Source organism: Acomys minous, assembly GCF_964271855.1.
Source record: "Acomys minous genome assembly, chromosome: 9".
Taxonomy (NCBI): Eukaryota; Metazoa; Chordata; class Mammalia; order Rodentia; family Muridae; genus Acomys; species Acomys minous.
Window position 1 is genome coordinate 82785331 of NC_140490.1, and position 16605 is coordinate 82801935.

Sequence of the window (16605 nt, forward strand, 5' to 3'; positions counted from 1 at the left end):
AGGGTTTCTCTGTGTAGCCTTGGCTGTCCTGGAGTCACTTTGTAGACCAGGCTGGCTTTGAACTCACAGCCATCTGCCTGCCTCTGCCTCCTTAGATGTTGGCATTAAAGGGGTCTGCCACCACGTCTGGCCAGACATTTTATTTCTGTTTTCCCATTCCACGTGCTTACCCTGGTCACTACCCTATAATTGTTGGTGTTTGGTGTCATAGACCAAGTTGTTTTTGTTGTTTGGCTGGCTTTGAGGCAGGGGGATCACTCCAGTGCACATTGATCTTTGTACACTAGACACCTAATGCCTACAAGAAGTGAACACTGAGTGCAAGAATAGTGCATGGATGACGTTGCAGGCCAGGAGCAATGCAAAACTCCGCGAGTGTGAGACAGTTTTGTTTTGTTTTATTTTGTTTTGTTTTGTTTTGTTTTTCCTGGAGTGGAAGCCAGAACTTGAATCACTGTGTTTTGTCCCTTCAGAGTACTTGGTCCCTAAGGGAGAAGCTCCTGTCAGTTAAGCCTCATTAGCCAATCAGGGCGTCCACACGGACCCACCAGTCAGAATGGGAAGGGCACTTCCGGTCCTCCAGGCGAAGACCGTTGGAGAAACAGGCACGTGGTTGTTCTTCCCGCGCTGTGGTCCTCTGCAGGGAGATCTGAGGAGAGCCACGAACCCCCGCCATGGTGAGCTGGGATCGCTGTCCCCACGCAGGGAGGATCCGCGGGAGCCGGTGTGAACTTAGTGCCCGGGCCACGTGAACCAGCGGCGAGATCGGCCGCCCACATGATTCCTCCTGTTCCCCAGAGGGCGCTGCAGCTCCAGGCGGAAGCCTGACCTCGAGGTGACTTAGGTGCTCTGGCTGTGGTCGCTCAGAGCCTGGGGAGCAGAGCCCTGTGTGGAACATCCCTGTTGTGCCATGACCGTGCAGTGGTCTCCCTGCTGCTTTTTACTGTGACAGGGGAAGGCGGACTCGCTGCCTCGCAGAGCCCTGGCTTCTCTAGTGTCTTCTAGGAGTTCTGCGCTGGGCACTGGACACTCAGGTGCAGGATCCGTGTGCAGTTAATTCTGTGCAGGTGGAAAGTCTGTGTCACTAACACATTTGCATGTGGATGCCGCGGGGGTCCAGGCACCTGTGTTACTAAGTTTTTCTGTGTAACAAGGGTGGCCTGGAACTCACAGTAATCCCCCTGCCTCTACCTTCCCAGGGCCGGGATTCGAGGCCTGGGCCACCACTGCCCAGCTACAGTACACTCTCTATTGCCGTTATAATTGAAGTCTGAAGTCAGAGGATGTCACTGTGTTTAGTATTTGTTCAATCTTGCCTACACTGAGAAACCCTGTCTCGAAAAACTAACAAAACAAAACAAAACAATCTTGCGTTGATCATTTCTTATTCATCATCACCTTTCTCATCAGTTTTCCGTTGTTGTGGCAAACGTGATTAGACTTTTGCTGAATCTGTAGGTCAAGTTCTGTATTGTCATAATATGACATAGACACAATAGGCAAGATGGCAGTGAACCACGTGGTTACCTTCTACCCCAGGTTAGCTCAGCCACTGCTAAGGGGATCCCAGCCCAGTGTAGCCCTGGGCCTGTTTCAGTGCGAGCTTTAGGCGCAAAGGCCATGCTGTGGGTTGACGAACTTCCGCTAACAAGATCAGTAAGCCACAGGGGGAAGTATGAAAGCCAGGGAGCAAGGGTAGAACGAGCAGCACCTCTCCCAGCACTGTGGACTGTGACGACTCAGCCTTTGTTTTTATTGTTGGCAGTTGGTGCTGTGTGTGCTGAGATTTACAGCCTGAACGGTTCTGCCATCATGGAGTCAGGTCTGAGAAGGTCTGGGGCCATGTTACATTCCCCACTGGTCTTTGTGAATGAGTCAAATCCTGGACTCATCCTTTTTTAGTTTAAGATGCAGGGCCCCACTGTTAATCCAGTCAGATGAAAATTAAAGACCCAGACGGTGCTGACAGCAGAGTGGTTAGCCAGGGGACCAAGAGTAAGGAGACAAGTAGCAAGTTTTTCTCCAACCAATGTAAGATATTTTTAATTACTCAGGATCAATTAACATAGAAACAACAAGGTTTTCTTCCCCAAGCCAGACATAGTTTTTTAAATTTCAAGTGGACAGGCCTAAGGTGGAGTCTGTGGACAAGATGGAGTCGCCATGGCGAGGCTTCCACATCCCCCTTTTCTTGTAACTACTTCAGGCGGATTTACAGGGCTGGACACTAAGGAGCGTCTCTCTAGATGGGTCTAGTGTTGATACAGGGACCTAAGGACCATCAGTTGTACTGTGTTGATTCTTTTCCTGACAACAGTGTTAACCTGTTGATTATGCAGGGACCAGATGTGAGCAGCAGTAACCAAATCAGAAGTGGCCCTGCAAGACCACAGACTCACATTGTCAACTGGGGACCAGTTGTAAATGGCCTCACACTAGCTCTGAGATTGTTGGCGTTCCAATTTCCTGTCTTAGAGCCTCTTGATGAATGAAATTATAGAGTCTTTAACTACCCCTGAGTGGTCAACGTAGAAGCCACATTCTTTTCCCAAAACCACACACGACCCTCCTTGTTGTAGCAATAAGAGGTCTCGGCCCCTTCTATTTTTAGTACTACCTCAGCCAGGAAGGTCAGAGCCTCCTGGAAATGAGCGGTAACTCTTCCAGCTGTCCTATACTGCATCTATGCCTGACGTTAAGAACTTACAACTTTCATCTTGTAATATGAGAGCTGAAGTCCCAGTTCCCATGGCTCCTGCTACTTTTAATCCTAGGAGGAATGACAAAAGGGTGGCTGTAACAACCTCTCTTTTTACCCTTTCTGTAGATGGCTCGAGTTCAGAATAGATTTCTTCCTCGGGGCAGTGAATTGTTTTAGGGACCAGTGGTGCTGAAACACAGGATTCATCAGGGTCATTCAGAGCAGCGCTGAACACAAGTAGTCACCCCACACACAAGCTCACCAGGTGTTCTCAGGTGCAACAACCTCCCCGGTGGTGGCCGGGACCTGAAGGCTGTGGCAGACAGGAGAGTAGCTCTGGGGAGTCTTCCTGGTGTCTCCTGTAAGGTGCTTTTGCCTTTCCCTGACTGCTGCCGTCTGCAGACTAGCACCTCAGCTGTTAGTGAAAGGTGTCCTGACACGGCAATACCTTCATCATAAGGGGCCTGGTGTCCAGACACAGCCAGCGAGTATCCCTGAGGTCTGGTCTGGAGGGATTCAGGACATGGTAAGTTGCCTCTCAAAGCTCCAGTGGACCTGAATTGGGGTGAAATGTGGGCTGCATGTGGTTCCTGCTGTGGTGGCTTCAGCTGGGGTGATAATGGCCCTAAGGGTCTGGGGTAAACTGGGGTGGGTGGGGGAGGGGCAGCACTTGAGCACTTATTTAGAACCTAGAGGCCTTTCTTCTCCTTGAACTTTTAAGATCTTGCTGGTTAAACAAATATTAAACAGGAGCCCTTTATCTTTAAAGCCGAGTCTAGAGTTTTCATAGACATGGAGACCCCAGGTTTTCCCTGCATCCCAATTAGTTTGTGTGCCAATTCTCCTGGGAGAGTTACCTGGTCATCTCTTGTAAGCCACCAGTGTCCTGGATTCTGGGTCATTGGGAGGTAGTGAATGAGTCTTAAATCCTCAGGAGAGTTCTCTGGTTGCTCAGGTAGGACTGGTGCTCCTGGTTCGGGGAGTTTTACAGTCAAAATAGTTGCTAGCAATTGGCCGTCTTATAACTATGGCTAATTAATTGTTTGATTAGATACGTTTTGAAATTACCATTGGAGTATGGTGGCGAACTAAGTGGTAAAGCAGGGTGCAGTTAGTACGAGCCTGTGAGAAGATTTAATTCCAGGTCAGTCGTGTCGTGCTGCTGTGGCCAAGATGTCATTTGTCCTTGTAGGCTGAGCATGGTTTGGGACAACTGTCGGAAGTCCTCAATGAACTGGGAAGAAAAATGATAATACAAGATTAGTGGTGTTGTTAGTCCAACTGTACCAGTGGTGACACCACAGTTATTGCTGTCACAGGCCGAAGGAGCAAGATTTGAACTGCCCTTTTATTATGTTAGGTGGCTCTTCAGTCCACAAGTGGAAAAAATATGTGTGGTTCTCCATGTATCAACCCAATGTTGGTGAGGAGAGCAAACAGCCGGCCAACCAGCAGGTAGCAGCTGGTAGACTTGAGTTCTACAGAAAACATAGTGTGTTTTCTGGGATGGGATGGGATGGGTTTTCAAGGACTAAGGTTGTATTGCAGTCTAAGAAATGTAAGTACCCTACAAAATGTGTCCTAGATGCTTTACAGCAGTTTGCTATGCCAAAAAGGCAATAAAAAAAAGGGCCGGGAGTTTTGGAAACAGGACATGGTGCTGTTGGTCAATTGTGAGGTAAGAATATTGCCAAGGTTCTGCTCAAGGCTGTAAGCACAGTTGTGAGCTGGTACCAGGAGCCACAGCATCCAGCATCCCTAAAGTAGCCAGGTTAGGTGATGTCATGAACATCTAGGCTTTTGTCAGAACCTGAGGCAGGAGATAAAGTGATGGATGTGTGTACTCAGGAGAGGAGACGTTAAAGAGGTTATGACTTGGGAGGATGTTGAATCAACTCCTCTACCTCCCCTATCTCCAGACATTGAGTATTTCAGGAAATATTTTCTCTTGGTTTTACTCATGCTTTAAAGGTACCAGGTGTTGAGGAAATGGTGGAGCTATTCAGCAACACCCATTTCCCAGCTGGGACCCCATGGCTTCATCATGTGGAGGTAAAGGGCTCATTTGGTCCCTAGTGGAGGGAATCAGAATGGGGATGGACATGTGACAGATGGCATCGCTAAGAGCAGTGTGGGCGCCCTCCATGTGTCTCTGTCCTCTCTTTACAGCAGTCTTAGGCCTGCTCATAGAGGAAGTAGGCAGTGCAGTCAGTAACTGAAGGTGATGTGGACATTGGGGACATGGGACTGTAATTAGCTCCTGTCAGCCTGCTGTGCTCTATTTCCTAGCCCTATTTGGAAAGACCATTTGTTACAAGTGGTGCAGGTCTTGAGTTCAAATCTCCACATGTAAGAGTTACTCTGGACAGAAGCAGACAAGAGGGTGAGGAGGAAAATCTATGTGCAATCCACTAGAGTCCAGCATGGCTGCTGGGGTGAAGCCTCACCCTTCTGGAACTGAGGAGAAGGTGGGTGATCTTTGTGCTCTCTGAAAGTTAAGAGAGCAGGGCCCTGTTGGGGTTTGACATGTAGGAAGGGAGTTATCTTGAGGGAGAGGAGTGAAGGGATTGATGATGGATAGATGAATCCGGTGAGAGAGACCCTCAGACTTAGCAGCTGTGTGGGTTACAGAAATAGCCTTGGGCCAGCCCTTCCATGTAGAATCAAGAGGTGAGAGACATTGTTCTGGAGGGAGAGAAGGACCTGATTCTTAGCCGTGATTGGGCGTGGACAGGAGTGTGATTGAGAGCGGGTAGCTAGTGGGCAGCAGGTGCCATAGGAGGGAGGAGATATGGCTGAGTGCAGGAGGGAGTAAGAGTAAGCGATCAGGGAAGTCGAAGGTTTGGGTGAAACACAGGTCAGAGCCCATTGTCCATACCTGAGCTCAGATGGCGAGATGGAAAGAGGTCACTCGGGGAGAGCCCTTAGCCTGAGGAGCGCCAGCCGTAGGAGTTTAACACGATTGACGTGAAGTTCTTACGAGAGTTCTACAAAGAGTTTCAGGAGCTCTTAGTTCATTCTAGCTTTACCAAGGACTGTGGATGGTATGAACTTGAGAAGTCAGGGGCTTTCGATAGGGTTTGAGCAATCTCGGAGGAGAATTTAGGGCCATTTTCTAACTGGAGGGAGGTGGGGATTCGTCTCTCAGGAAAAGGTCAGAGACTGTCTAGGGCCCTATAGTTGCTGGTTGCAGTGCTTCCCCCCACCCTGAGAAGCTGTCCATCAAGACCAGGAGGAACCTAAGATGCTTAACTTTGGACATATGGGTAAAGCTAAGTTGCCAGACAGGTCGTGGGAAAGAGCCTCTAGCCTGTTTAGTAGGAAAATGGGGCATCTGATGATGGACAGATTTAACAAAACGCAGTGGTAGCCCTTAGGAAATGCAAATCCTCAGGGGTGGGCTGCAGGTTTAAAAATGAGTTGCTGTCTGTGCAATGTACAGATGGCTTGGAGTAACGAACCTTCCTGTATGTGTGAGGGATGGGGCATAGTTCCTCTAAGGTCTCAGTGCAAGAGCGAGATAAAGAGTGGTTTCTGTTTGGTCCAGGAAGAACTGTTGAGAGGTTGAGGGGTTGGATGATTGGAAAGTAAGAGTGGTGACTCCTGCTACCTAGTGCTGCCTGGAGAGAGAGAGAGAGAGAGAGAGAGAGAGAGAGAGAGAGAGAGAGAGAGAGAGAGAGGGAGGGAGGGAGCGCAAAAGACGGGAACAACGCTTATAAGCCTTTAAATATCAATAGGTGGGACAAGAATTGCAAAGAGAAGATAGTGACCCAAAATGTTTTTGGGGGGAGGGGATTGTGAATAAGAAGCTTGGCAGTTGCTAAATCATGTATTTAGAGTGCTCGTCACCAGGTCTTATACCTTTGGCGGGTTTACCTTGGGTCCACAGAAAGGTCAGAGTCCTAGGATCCCAAGGGCGCATCCCTCCTTCTTGGTTGCATAGAGGGTGAAAGAATGGCTTAGGTCTGGGAGGTGTAGACCTGACTGAAGAACGGCCTTTGGGGGCTTCTGAAAGAGGTTGGTCATGGGCTTGAGAAGGGGCTGATGTGAGGGGCCAAGGGCTGGGTCATATAGAGGGTGATGAGGAGGGAAAAGGAGGGGATCTTGCAGTGTAAGAACCCAGGCATTCTTAGGACTGACTTAAAAAATCTCCTGTTTGGGAGATAGGACTGGATTAGGTGTTTTCTATCCAAGGTGTTGGACTTGTGGGTTGGAGTAGTAGGTAATCCCAAGTAGATGATCTGAGGGGTGGATAGTTGACCCTTAGACAGTGAGACTCTGTAGCCCCAGCCGGACAATAAATTTAGAAGAATAGAGATGTTAGTTTGCTAACATGTAACACTGATTGCAGAGAAGTCCATCTGCATTGTGTGTAAGTTTCTATCAGGAATGACAAAGAGACTAGATATGAAGCCAGAGCCTGTCCAATAGGTGTGGGCTGTCCTGGAACCCCTGTGGTAATACAGTCCAGATGAAAGGAAAGACATTTTGTGACTCAGTGTCCCCGAGGATAGAGAAGAAGGCAACCGTGAGGTTCAGGACTGAGAGACGGGAGGTCCTTAGGTGGAGAGTGGGAAGGAGTGTATGAGGATTAGCTGCACTGGGGGAGAGTGGTGCCACTGAAGAATTAACTAGCTGGAGGTTTGCACCAAGTGGAAAGTCCCGTTGTGCTCTCAAGAAAGTATTATTGGGTCATTGTGATTTTCTAATGTGCACCACAACCTCACTCATCTCCCTGTCTTTCCATATCTGCTTTCTGCCCTTTCGCACACACTCCATAAACAAAAACAAAAACAAACAAATAAAAACCAAAGAAGACAAAAAATTATCTCAGAGGAAGCTGCTGTGTGCCACATAGTACAGTGCCCTATTCGTTGTAACTCTAGAATTGAGAAAACAACTAACTTAATAGTGAGTTGCTTGTCTCTGCTTTCCAGCATGGGCCACCACCATTCTGCTGAATTGTTTTATATTAGCCTCAAATTCTTTTATTAGCTATTTAGAAAACAAGTTTGAACTATTGTACCTCTTTGAATTTATATTTTAAATCTCTTTATATGTGTTTTTTAATACCAAAAAATAAAATATCCTGTTTATTTAAGAAGAAATCTCAAAAGCTGAGATCCATGACATATGGGCCATTAGGCAGTGCGCAGTCTATTCCATGTTCTAAAGTAGAGTTAAGACACGTGGTATAAGAAATCCCAGTTTCCATCTCATGCCTATGAGGCAACTGTGCCTTTCATAAATTGTCATTTGAAAATACTATGGTTTTTATTTTTCATGCCTAGTTAATTATTTTCAAAGGTAGGGCAGTTGGTACCTTTGAACGACCAGCACCTGTCATGTCCTACCTATGGACAACTTGCACACTCTCTGACTGTCTTGATAATACCTTTTATTTTTTTTAACAGAAGAATTCTGTACTTTATGATTTGTTTCTGAGATTGGAAGAATGTTAATCAGCCTTTTCAATTGCTGAAACATGTCACATCCCCAGATAGGGCTTTAATTTTCCTATTTTTCTTCTGGCCCTGTACACATAGCCCTTCTTATATTTTGTTTTATGTGAATAAAGTTCCAATCCCTAGAAGCTGAATACATACCGCCCAAAGATGCCACTTTGGATTCCAAGTTCTTGGTGAAATTATTATTACATCTGCTCTTGTATCTACTAAACCTTGAATTTCAATGCTGTTTATTTGTACTTTCAGTTTAGGTCTCTGGTCACTGATAGCAGTTTGCCAAAATTGTTAATTTCTGGTCTCCCCTGAGCTGCTTTATGCGCTGAAACTGTTCTGCCCTTGTTCCATGCAGAGCAGTGTTGTTTTTAGCAGCAGGCACTAAATCTTCTAATTGCTCTGTGGATGAGTTTCTCCTATGCTGACAGGGAAAGACTGGATGGAATTTGATGTCAGGGCCTGTGAGAGGGGCTACAGAGCATTTTCCACTGGCATAAGGTTATGTTGGCTATCCCTGGTTGATCTTAATCATTTGTCCAATGTCAGAGGTTACCACACTTATAGCGTACTCCAGAAGGCTGAAACTTTCTTATTGGATTATTTTGAGGGGAAAAAAATCATTGTGTCTAGGAAGGCCTTGCCTAGAATACCTTTGCAAGCAACCTTGCTTAACCCAATTAAAAGAGCTCCCATTTTGATTTTTCCTAATATTTTTAGAAATTGTCTTATCATATTACCCTTAGAGCTTGAGGTCCAATTCCAGGCATACCTCTAAACCATTTCTCTATTGGTGTTGATCTTGCCTTTAAAGGTCTACTCAAACTTTTGCATTCCGAATTCACAGTTTCAACAGCCAAAGATCCAATTAGTGTTTTTCTGACTCCCGAAACTGGTATTATTTTATTTACAGCTGAAGTCAGTCTTTGCAAAAAATCAGTGAAGGCTTCTTTGGGGCCTTGTATAATTTTAGTATATGACCCAGACTTATTTTCCGATTCTTGAACCATATCTCAAACGTTTAAAGCTGTTAGAAGACATAGTGCCAAGGTGTAATCATCAAATTCCACCTGCCTTTGTAAATCAGTATATCGACCTTCGGCTAGCAACTGATCCTGGGAAAAGTCAATAGTTCTGGCCTGATTTTGCTCATCTTTGGCCTTCACTTCTTCTTTCCTCCTATATTGGAATTGTAACTGAGGACCAGGTTACAATATTGCTGTTGCCAGATCTTTCCAGTCTTGGGAGATAATTCTGTTCAGAGTTGCCCTTGAAATTAGAATCTGCTTCACATAGGGTGAACACACACACTAGGAGACAACCACTTCCTTAAACATCCTCAAATTGGGGGCTGCAGAGATGGCTCAGAGGGTAAGAACACTGGCTGCTCTTCCAGAGGTCCTGAGTTCCAATCCCAGCCACCACATAGTGGCTCATTACTATCTGTAATATGATCTGGTGCCCTCTTCTGGTGTGCATGAAGACAATGTACTCATATACAATAAATAAAAAAATCTTTATAAAGAAATCTCAAATCTAACATGTCTATAGGAAGCCATTTGTTCATTATAACCTTGGGGTCACCAGTCATCTCTGGTGGGTCTTGTATAGTAACTCGATAAATTAAGGTTGGTTTTCTAACAAACTTACACCACCTCCTTTCAGTTTCATTATTCAGTGGCATGGTAGGCTCTTGTCTAAAATCCTCTGTCTGTGTCTGAGAAAATGTTTCATTCTCATTTATAGGTCTAAGATTTGTCTAAATTACTCTGTGTGTATCTTAGCATTTTTCTTATTTTCACATATAAGTTTTTCTAAGGCTTGTCTAAATCCCTTGGTGTGTGTCTGAGTATCTTTATTCTCATTTATAAGTCTCTCTAATTTGCTTCTAATGCTTCTATCCACTTTTTCTTTGAGTGACAAGAGAAAGCTCTGAAGGCTATTAAGATTAAAGCATAAAGCTGGGCAGTGTTGGCGCATGCCTTTAATCCTACCATTTGGGAGGCAAAGACAGGAGGATCTCTGTGAGTTGAAGGCCAGCCTGATTTACACAGTGACTTCCAAGACAGCTAGAGCTGTTACACAGAGAATGCCTATCAGAAAAAGCAAAACAAAAAAAGATAGAAAGAAAAGAAAAGGAAAAAGGAGAATACAGTATAAAATACCCAAATGATAATATTTATAACTGTTACTGGGACAATTGCAGCTAAACCATTCAGGTTTCATTTTCTGCCTCCTCTTCCCCCTCCTCTTTCTCCTCCTCCTCCTCTTCCTCTACATCTTGTGTAGCACTATACAGGGTCCTAAGGCCTTAACACTGTCCTTGAGGAATTCCAAGAAGACTTACCAAATCTGTTGGCTTCTCAGTTTCTTCTCAGATGGAATGATCTCTGTCTAAAGGGCCATGGCTCAATAGAGCACAAAAAAATGTTTTATAAAGAAAATTCCAATCATTAGAATTGACCAAACAAGACTCAGGTGCCAGATGCTGGGGTGAAAACGTGCCAGGTCAGATTGGCAGAGAAAGCACCTAGCTGACCTTCATACACCAATATCATCCCAGAAGGAACGAGCTCTTTCTCCTTCTCCACAATGCGCTAAATACCTCAAGTCAGTATCCCTCCTTTCTGCTGGTTACTCTCTCTGCCTCTTGACCTAGAGTTGACTTCATGTAGCTCATGTATACAGAAAGATCTTGGGTTAAAGGTGTGTGCTAGGGCTGAGCCAACAAAATGAAACATCATTTTTTCATTTTGATTTAGTCTTAATAAGGTCATTTAAAAAGTAGGTGTTAAGTCTAAGTCCATGTGCAACTGAGAAGATGGAAACATTCTGTCTAAGAGAGTCCTGCAACCATAATGCCAGCACCAGAAACCTCAACTCAACATTCTTAGAAGTATGATCAAACACCAGCCAACAAGCATGTGCTTCCTAATTTAGTCCGTGGGCTACCATGATGAGAAGTATAGAGGGGCCCAAAGCTTGTTTGGGTGGTAATCCAGGTCGCAGGAAGGTTACAGAGGCCATACCTGAAGCCCATGGCCTAAATTATACCTGCACTTCTACTCCTCCGCCAGGTGGGCAAGAACTAGGCCTTATTCTTTCTGGCTTCTGGATCTGGAAGATGAAAAAGTTTGGATAGATTCCTTGTATTTCCTGACCCTTATGAATGCCGCCTAGGAATCCCAGTTTCCTCCCTCTCTGGCTTCCAACCTCTATCTTGCTAAAATGCTGACCAAGCAGGCATTTGGTGAGCCCTTCAGTTCTGACCTTGGGGTCTGTCCAACACCATCAAAACCAAACTGTAGTGCCACCTCACCATGCGCTTTAAATGTCAGGCTCTAAACCATTCTTAGTGCTCACCCACTTCTGAACACTGAGTGTGGAAATAGCCCCTTGCTCTCTGCTCCCATGCTGCAGGACAGCTGAGTAACTGTGCCTGCCTCTGGTGCTGACAGATCTAGGATAGCATCATTAAGGCAGCCTGACCAGCACTTTAACAGCATCCCTTCATCCCTGCACTCTGGAGGCAGAGACAGGCAGATTCCTCTGAGCTCTGGGCTACCCTGCTCTAATGGTGACTTTCAGGCCAGTGACAGTACATAGTGTGCTATTGTCTCAATAGCAAAACCAAACAACAAAAATGGGTGCATTAGATTGGATAAGCTAGATGAAGGACATGGCTCTGTGAGCAAAGGTATTTTCCAGTATACTATGCATGGGACCACCTGAAATCAATCCCCAAAGCCCGCTTAAAAGTTGTAAGGAGAGACTCCACAGAGTTGTCTTTTGACAAGCACCATGCAATGGCCATGCCCTCCTACCCAACAAACATGATACCAAAATTTGGAAGAGTGGGAGAAGATGTCCAGAATTCCTAATGTAGTCCATGCAGGCCTTGTAGTGAGTTGGGAATCTGTGTCCCTTCACCAGGCCTCCAGGAGTGACCTTGTGTTTCTTAAGAACTTAAATTTTGTTCATGTTTACAGGTTTTTTTTTACATGTATGCATATATACATTGTGCATGCAGTGCCCTGGAACAGATGAAAGTTAGTAATTTTGCTACAGTTTTACTGATATCTGCTCAGCAATGCTGCTCTGTTTGCGTGGCTCTGTGTATATGTATTTGTCTCCTGCAATGCCGTATCCTATCCAGTGTGCACAGAAATGAGAGGCGTGATTCTCCTTTTCTCTTCCCTTCTAAAATGAGTTAGTGATTGCATTTGAAGTTCTGTGACCTGGGATTAATATGTTGACACAGGTAATTAGGTAAATATATATTCAATAAAGTACATTTACAATGCAGTGAATCTCACCACTTCTATTGCCTACATATGTCTACTTCATGGATTTCTATACATATGCCCTATATATCTATACATGCATATGGTATTCTTTAGGATGCAGTGACTTTTGAGGATGTGCATGTGAACTTCTCTCAGGAAGAGTGGGCTTTGCTGGATCCTTCTCAGAAGAATCTCTACAAAGATCTGATGCTGGAAACCTACTGGAACCTCACTTGCATAGGTAATGATGTAAATTTTCCTTCACTTTATAGCTTAAGGGAAAAAACCTTAGAGATTGTTACTCTTCTGTAATTTTGATTCTGACAGAGGTAGAATGTAGTGAATAAATTAAGCATTGTTTATGGAAGATAATAATTTAAACTTTGCATAAATTTCAGTAGCATACATTTTACCTTGCTGTATTTAGGCTACAGATGGGAAGACCAGAATATTGAAGAATATTGTCAAAGTTCTAGAAGACATGGAAGGTAATTTTCATGTGCAACGCCTCTGAAGACGTTTTAATGTACAACAATGTTTTAATGAAAAAATAGTGTAAACAAGCCCAGCTTTGTAAGGATTATTAAATGCTCACAACCCCATATATCTCAATGTCAGCCTTCTGATTAGTGTTTACAAAGTATTCCTTTAAGAAACAAGAAAAAGCCGGTGCTGTAGGATGCACCTGTAATTCCTGTGCTCAGTGAGGCAGAGGCAGGCAGATCTCTGTGAGTTCTAGGTCACCCTGGTCTACAAATTCAGTCCAAGACAGCCAAGGATACACAGAGAAAGCCTGTCTCAAAAAAGAAAGTAAGCAAAAAGAAAGAAACAAGAAAAGCAGACAGGGCCTTAACAGCTAGTACATTTTAACCATGGCCACATGAGAACCATGCTGTAGAACTCTGCATGCACTTAGTTTTATACTGCTCTGATGTCATGAAAAGCATACATGTTGATTAGCATATTAGTTTATATCCAGGACATGTTATAAGTAAATCGCCCATAGAGAAGTTAGTGTTACTCATATACTTGTCGTGACTTGCTGTAGTTTAGTGAGAGGAGCAGTTTCCTGGATTCAACAAGGATGTTGTTGTGGAGAAACTTGACTCCCTGTACCACATTTCTATGAAAAAATAGCAAGTTAAGCTGTGTGAATGCAGTGTGAACATCTTTTATGTGTTACTTTTCCTTTAATAGGTATTTCAACTGTCCTTCTGGAAACATCCCACGTGATCCTCAGGGCTATGGGAGGAAGCAGTGCACCTCTCTCTTTCCCAGAGCCCTTAGGAGACACGTAGTTATCCCCACTGTGAGACGACGAGGTGGATGGCATACAAGCTTACAAGGCGCTGGTTTCCCAGCTTCCGTGGGATCACGTCAGAGGACTGACAGTGGGGAAAAGCTCTACAAACACAAGGAACTTTGGAACTCATCTGCGTCTCCGGGTTCACTTCGCACATGTAGTGTGACTCAGTCTGTAGGAAAACGTTGTGAGTGTCATCAGTGTGGGAAAGTGCTGAGTTCCTCCAGTTCTCTTCAAAGACATGAAAGAACCAATGCTTGCGAGAAACCCTATGAATGTAGTCAATGCCTTAAAGCTTTTTCAACTAAAGGTAATCTTAAAAGGCATGAAAAAATTCATATGGGAGAGAAACCCTATACATGTAATCAATGTGGTAAAGCTTTTTCAACTAACGGTCATCTTAAAAGACATGAAAAAACTCATACTGGAGAGAAACCCTATGAATGTAATCAGTGTGGTAAAGTCTTTGCGCGAAAGGGTTATCTTCAAATACATGAAAAAAGTCATACTGGAGAGAGACCCTATATATGTAATCAATGTGCAAAAGCCTATGCATGTCTCACTCATCTTCAAAGGCATAAAATAACTCACACTGGAGAGAAACCCTATGAATGTAGTAAATGTGGCAAATTCTTTGCATATCGCAGCACTCTCCAACGGCATGAAAGAGCTCACACTGGAGAGAAACCCTATGAATGTATTCAGTGTGGTAAAGCCTTTACGCAACGCATTAGTCTCCAACTTCATGAAAGAACTCATACTGGAGAGAAACCCTATGAATGTAATCAGTGTGGTAGAGCCTTTGCACGTCTCAGTATTCTTCATAGTCATGAAAAAGTTCATACTGACAAAAACTCCCCCAGGAACTAGTAAGTGATGTATGGCCGTGTGTAACACATTCCTTTCCCCCACTTGGCTCTCATTGGTGCAGAGTAAGATTAGTAGAACCATTCCCTCATTAAAATAGTGTCTTCTTTTCATATTGTCATCCAAGCATTGAGGAATACAGATCATTTGAGTGATAAAATCTATTTGAAGATGAAAATGATATTTATGTTCTCATCCATTTTTGGTTTATTTTAGCTTATTCTGATGACTAAATTTTGTTCTCACACCTTCTCAGAAACACAAATGTAAGCGAGAGAATTGTCTCTGGGAATAAAAGTTGCTGAAGTTGCTGTCGCTAAGCTTGATGGTCTGAGTTCATTCTCCTGGATACCCACATTACTCCTGCAGGTTTTTCTCTGAGTCCTACACTGGGTTGTATATGCACCCACACACCAGCACATAATGTAAACATTGTGAAACCAAAATAAAGAGAGTTTTGGCACATGCACACCATAGTACAGGTGTAAACACACTTTAAAACTTTTAAAGTCATGAAATTAACAAAGCACAGAAGTTAACCAAAATATTGAGACCATAGGGCACAATTTACCAGTTATTTAATCACAACATAACCAGTTGTAAGTGCACATTGTATGTATATATGTCTTCCCCTGACAGCCCTGTCAATGATTTATTCCTAGCAAACTGTCTAGGATCTGAGGGTACCAATATCCCTCTTTCTTTCAATTCCACTTCTGCTTGTACCCTTCCCTTTAGTAAACAACTGCTTTGAGATGGACCTTACTTTGTTAAAGGAATACTTGCACCCCCTTCATGTAGGTTTTACACTTTAAGCCAGTTTTGTTCAGCAAATCTCTGCAGTTAATCAATAGAATTGAAAGAGTTCTTCATGAGAATTGTGACCTTTTTTGCACTCACTTGGTCCTGCAACCAATATAGGGATGCCAGGTCTTTTATTGCCTATTCAAGGACCTAATCCTTGAAGATAAAGAGAATCCTGAAATACAAAGAGAAGCCTTAAAAGTGGCCTCTGTGATTAGTAAAACCACAAATATTATACTGAAAATATTATCAGAAGTTAATCTACAAATGGGTGGGTTGAGGACCATAGTATTACAAAATATAGCTACCATAGAATGTTTGCTGCTCAAGCAGCATTATATTTTTAAAAAATATTTTATGTATGTGTTTTATCTGCATACACACCTGCATGGCATAATGGGCATCAGATCACATTATAGATGGTTGTGAGCCACCATGTGGTTGCTGGGAATTGAACTCAGGACCCCTTCAAGAGCAGCCAGTGCTCTTAACCGCTGAGCTAGCTCTCCAGCCCAGCTCAAGCATTATCTTGATTGCCAACAATTTCCTGGCATGGGTTTTTCCTTTTTTTTTTTTTTAAGATTTGTTTATTACTATGTATACAGTGCTCTGCCCACATGTACAGCTGCAGGCCAGAAGAGGGCACCAGATCTCATTATAGATGGCTGTGAGACACCATGTGGTTGCCAGGAGTTGAATTCGGGACATTTAGAAGAGAAGACAGTGCTCTTAACCACTGAGCCATTTCTCCAGCCCATGGCATAGGTTGTTTTAATGTCAGATTTTCCCATCCTACTGATGGTCAAGTGACCTTTGAATAGCTATCCTGGTCAAGATGTCTTTCTAATTTCCTTGGTCCTCTATTAGCTTTTTTTTTTAATTCTTTTATGCTTTCCAATATAATTAGACTAGCCATGGAGGCAATATATTCTCCCATGGCCTCTATTGCATTTACTATTATTTCTTTTAGAATTTAGGAATGTGGAGATGTGGAGGCCACAAAGGTCTTGTACTCACAGACAAGCACTAATGGTTACCAGGAAAGTTAACAGCACAAGAGTGGAGGAGGCAAAATCAAATACTTACATTCCAACCAGAAAGCTGAAAATGTATTTAGTTAATGACCACAGATAGTTTTTGCTATCTGTGGAGGCAGACGTCACCTGTAGTGGCAGAAATCACCCA

The 16605-nt window shown here is 43.9% G+C and overlaps 2 protein-coding genes across 2 annotated transcripts in view; one reads left to right on the top strand and one right to left on the bottom strand.

Moving 5' to 3' along the window:
- Positions 1-16605, bottom strand: part of LOC311604974 (zinc finger protein 560-like) — a 225943-nt gene that overhangs the window by 179323 nt on the left and 30015 nt on the right. The window lies entirely within an intron of this gene.
- Positions 647-14936, top strand: LOC311604972 (uncharacterized protein). Its single transcript, XM_084795247.1, has 6 exons — positions 647-677; positions 4673-4753; positions 11581-11737; positions 12561-12687; positions 12874-12934; positions 13644-14936. Exons 3-6 carry the CDS (start codon positions 11735-11737, stop codon positions 14617-14619), a joined length of 1167 nt encoding a protein of 388 aa, XP_084651373.1. The 5' UTR covers positions 647-677; positions 4673-4753; positions 11581-11734; the 3' UTR covers positions 14620-14936.

Excerpts from the sequence above, each read along its gene's own strand:
- LOC311604972 (XM_084795247.1), top strand. Across the intron at positions 12,688-12,873 it reads CTGGAACCTCACTTGCATAG|GCTACAGATGGGAAGACCAG; the intron begins GTAATGATGTAA and ends TGCTGTATTTAG. Across the intron at positions 12,935-13,643 it reads AGTTCTAGAAGACATGGAAG|GTATTTCAACTGTCCTTCTG; the intron begins GTAATTTTCATG and ends TTCCTTTAATAG.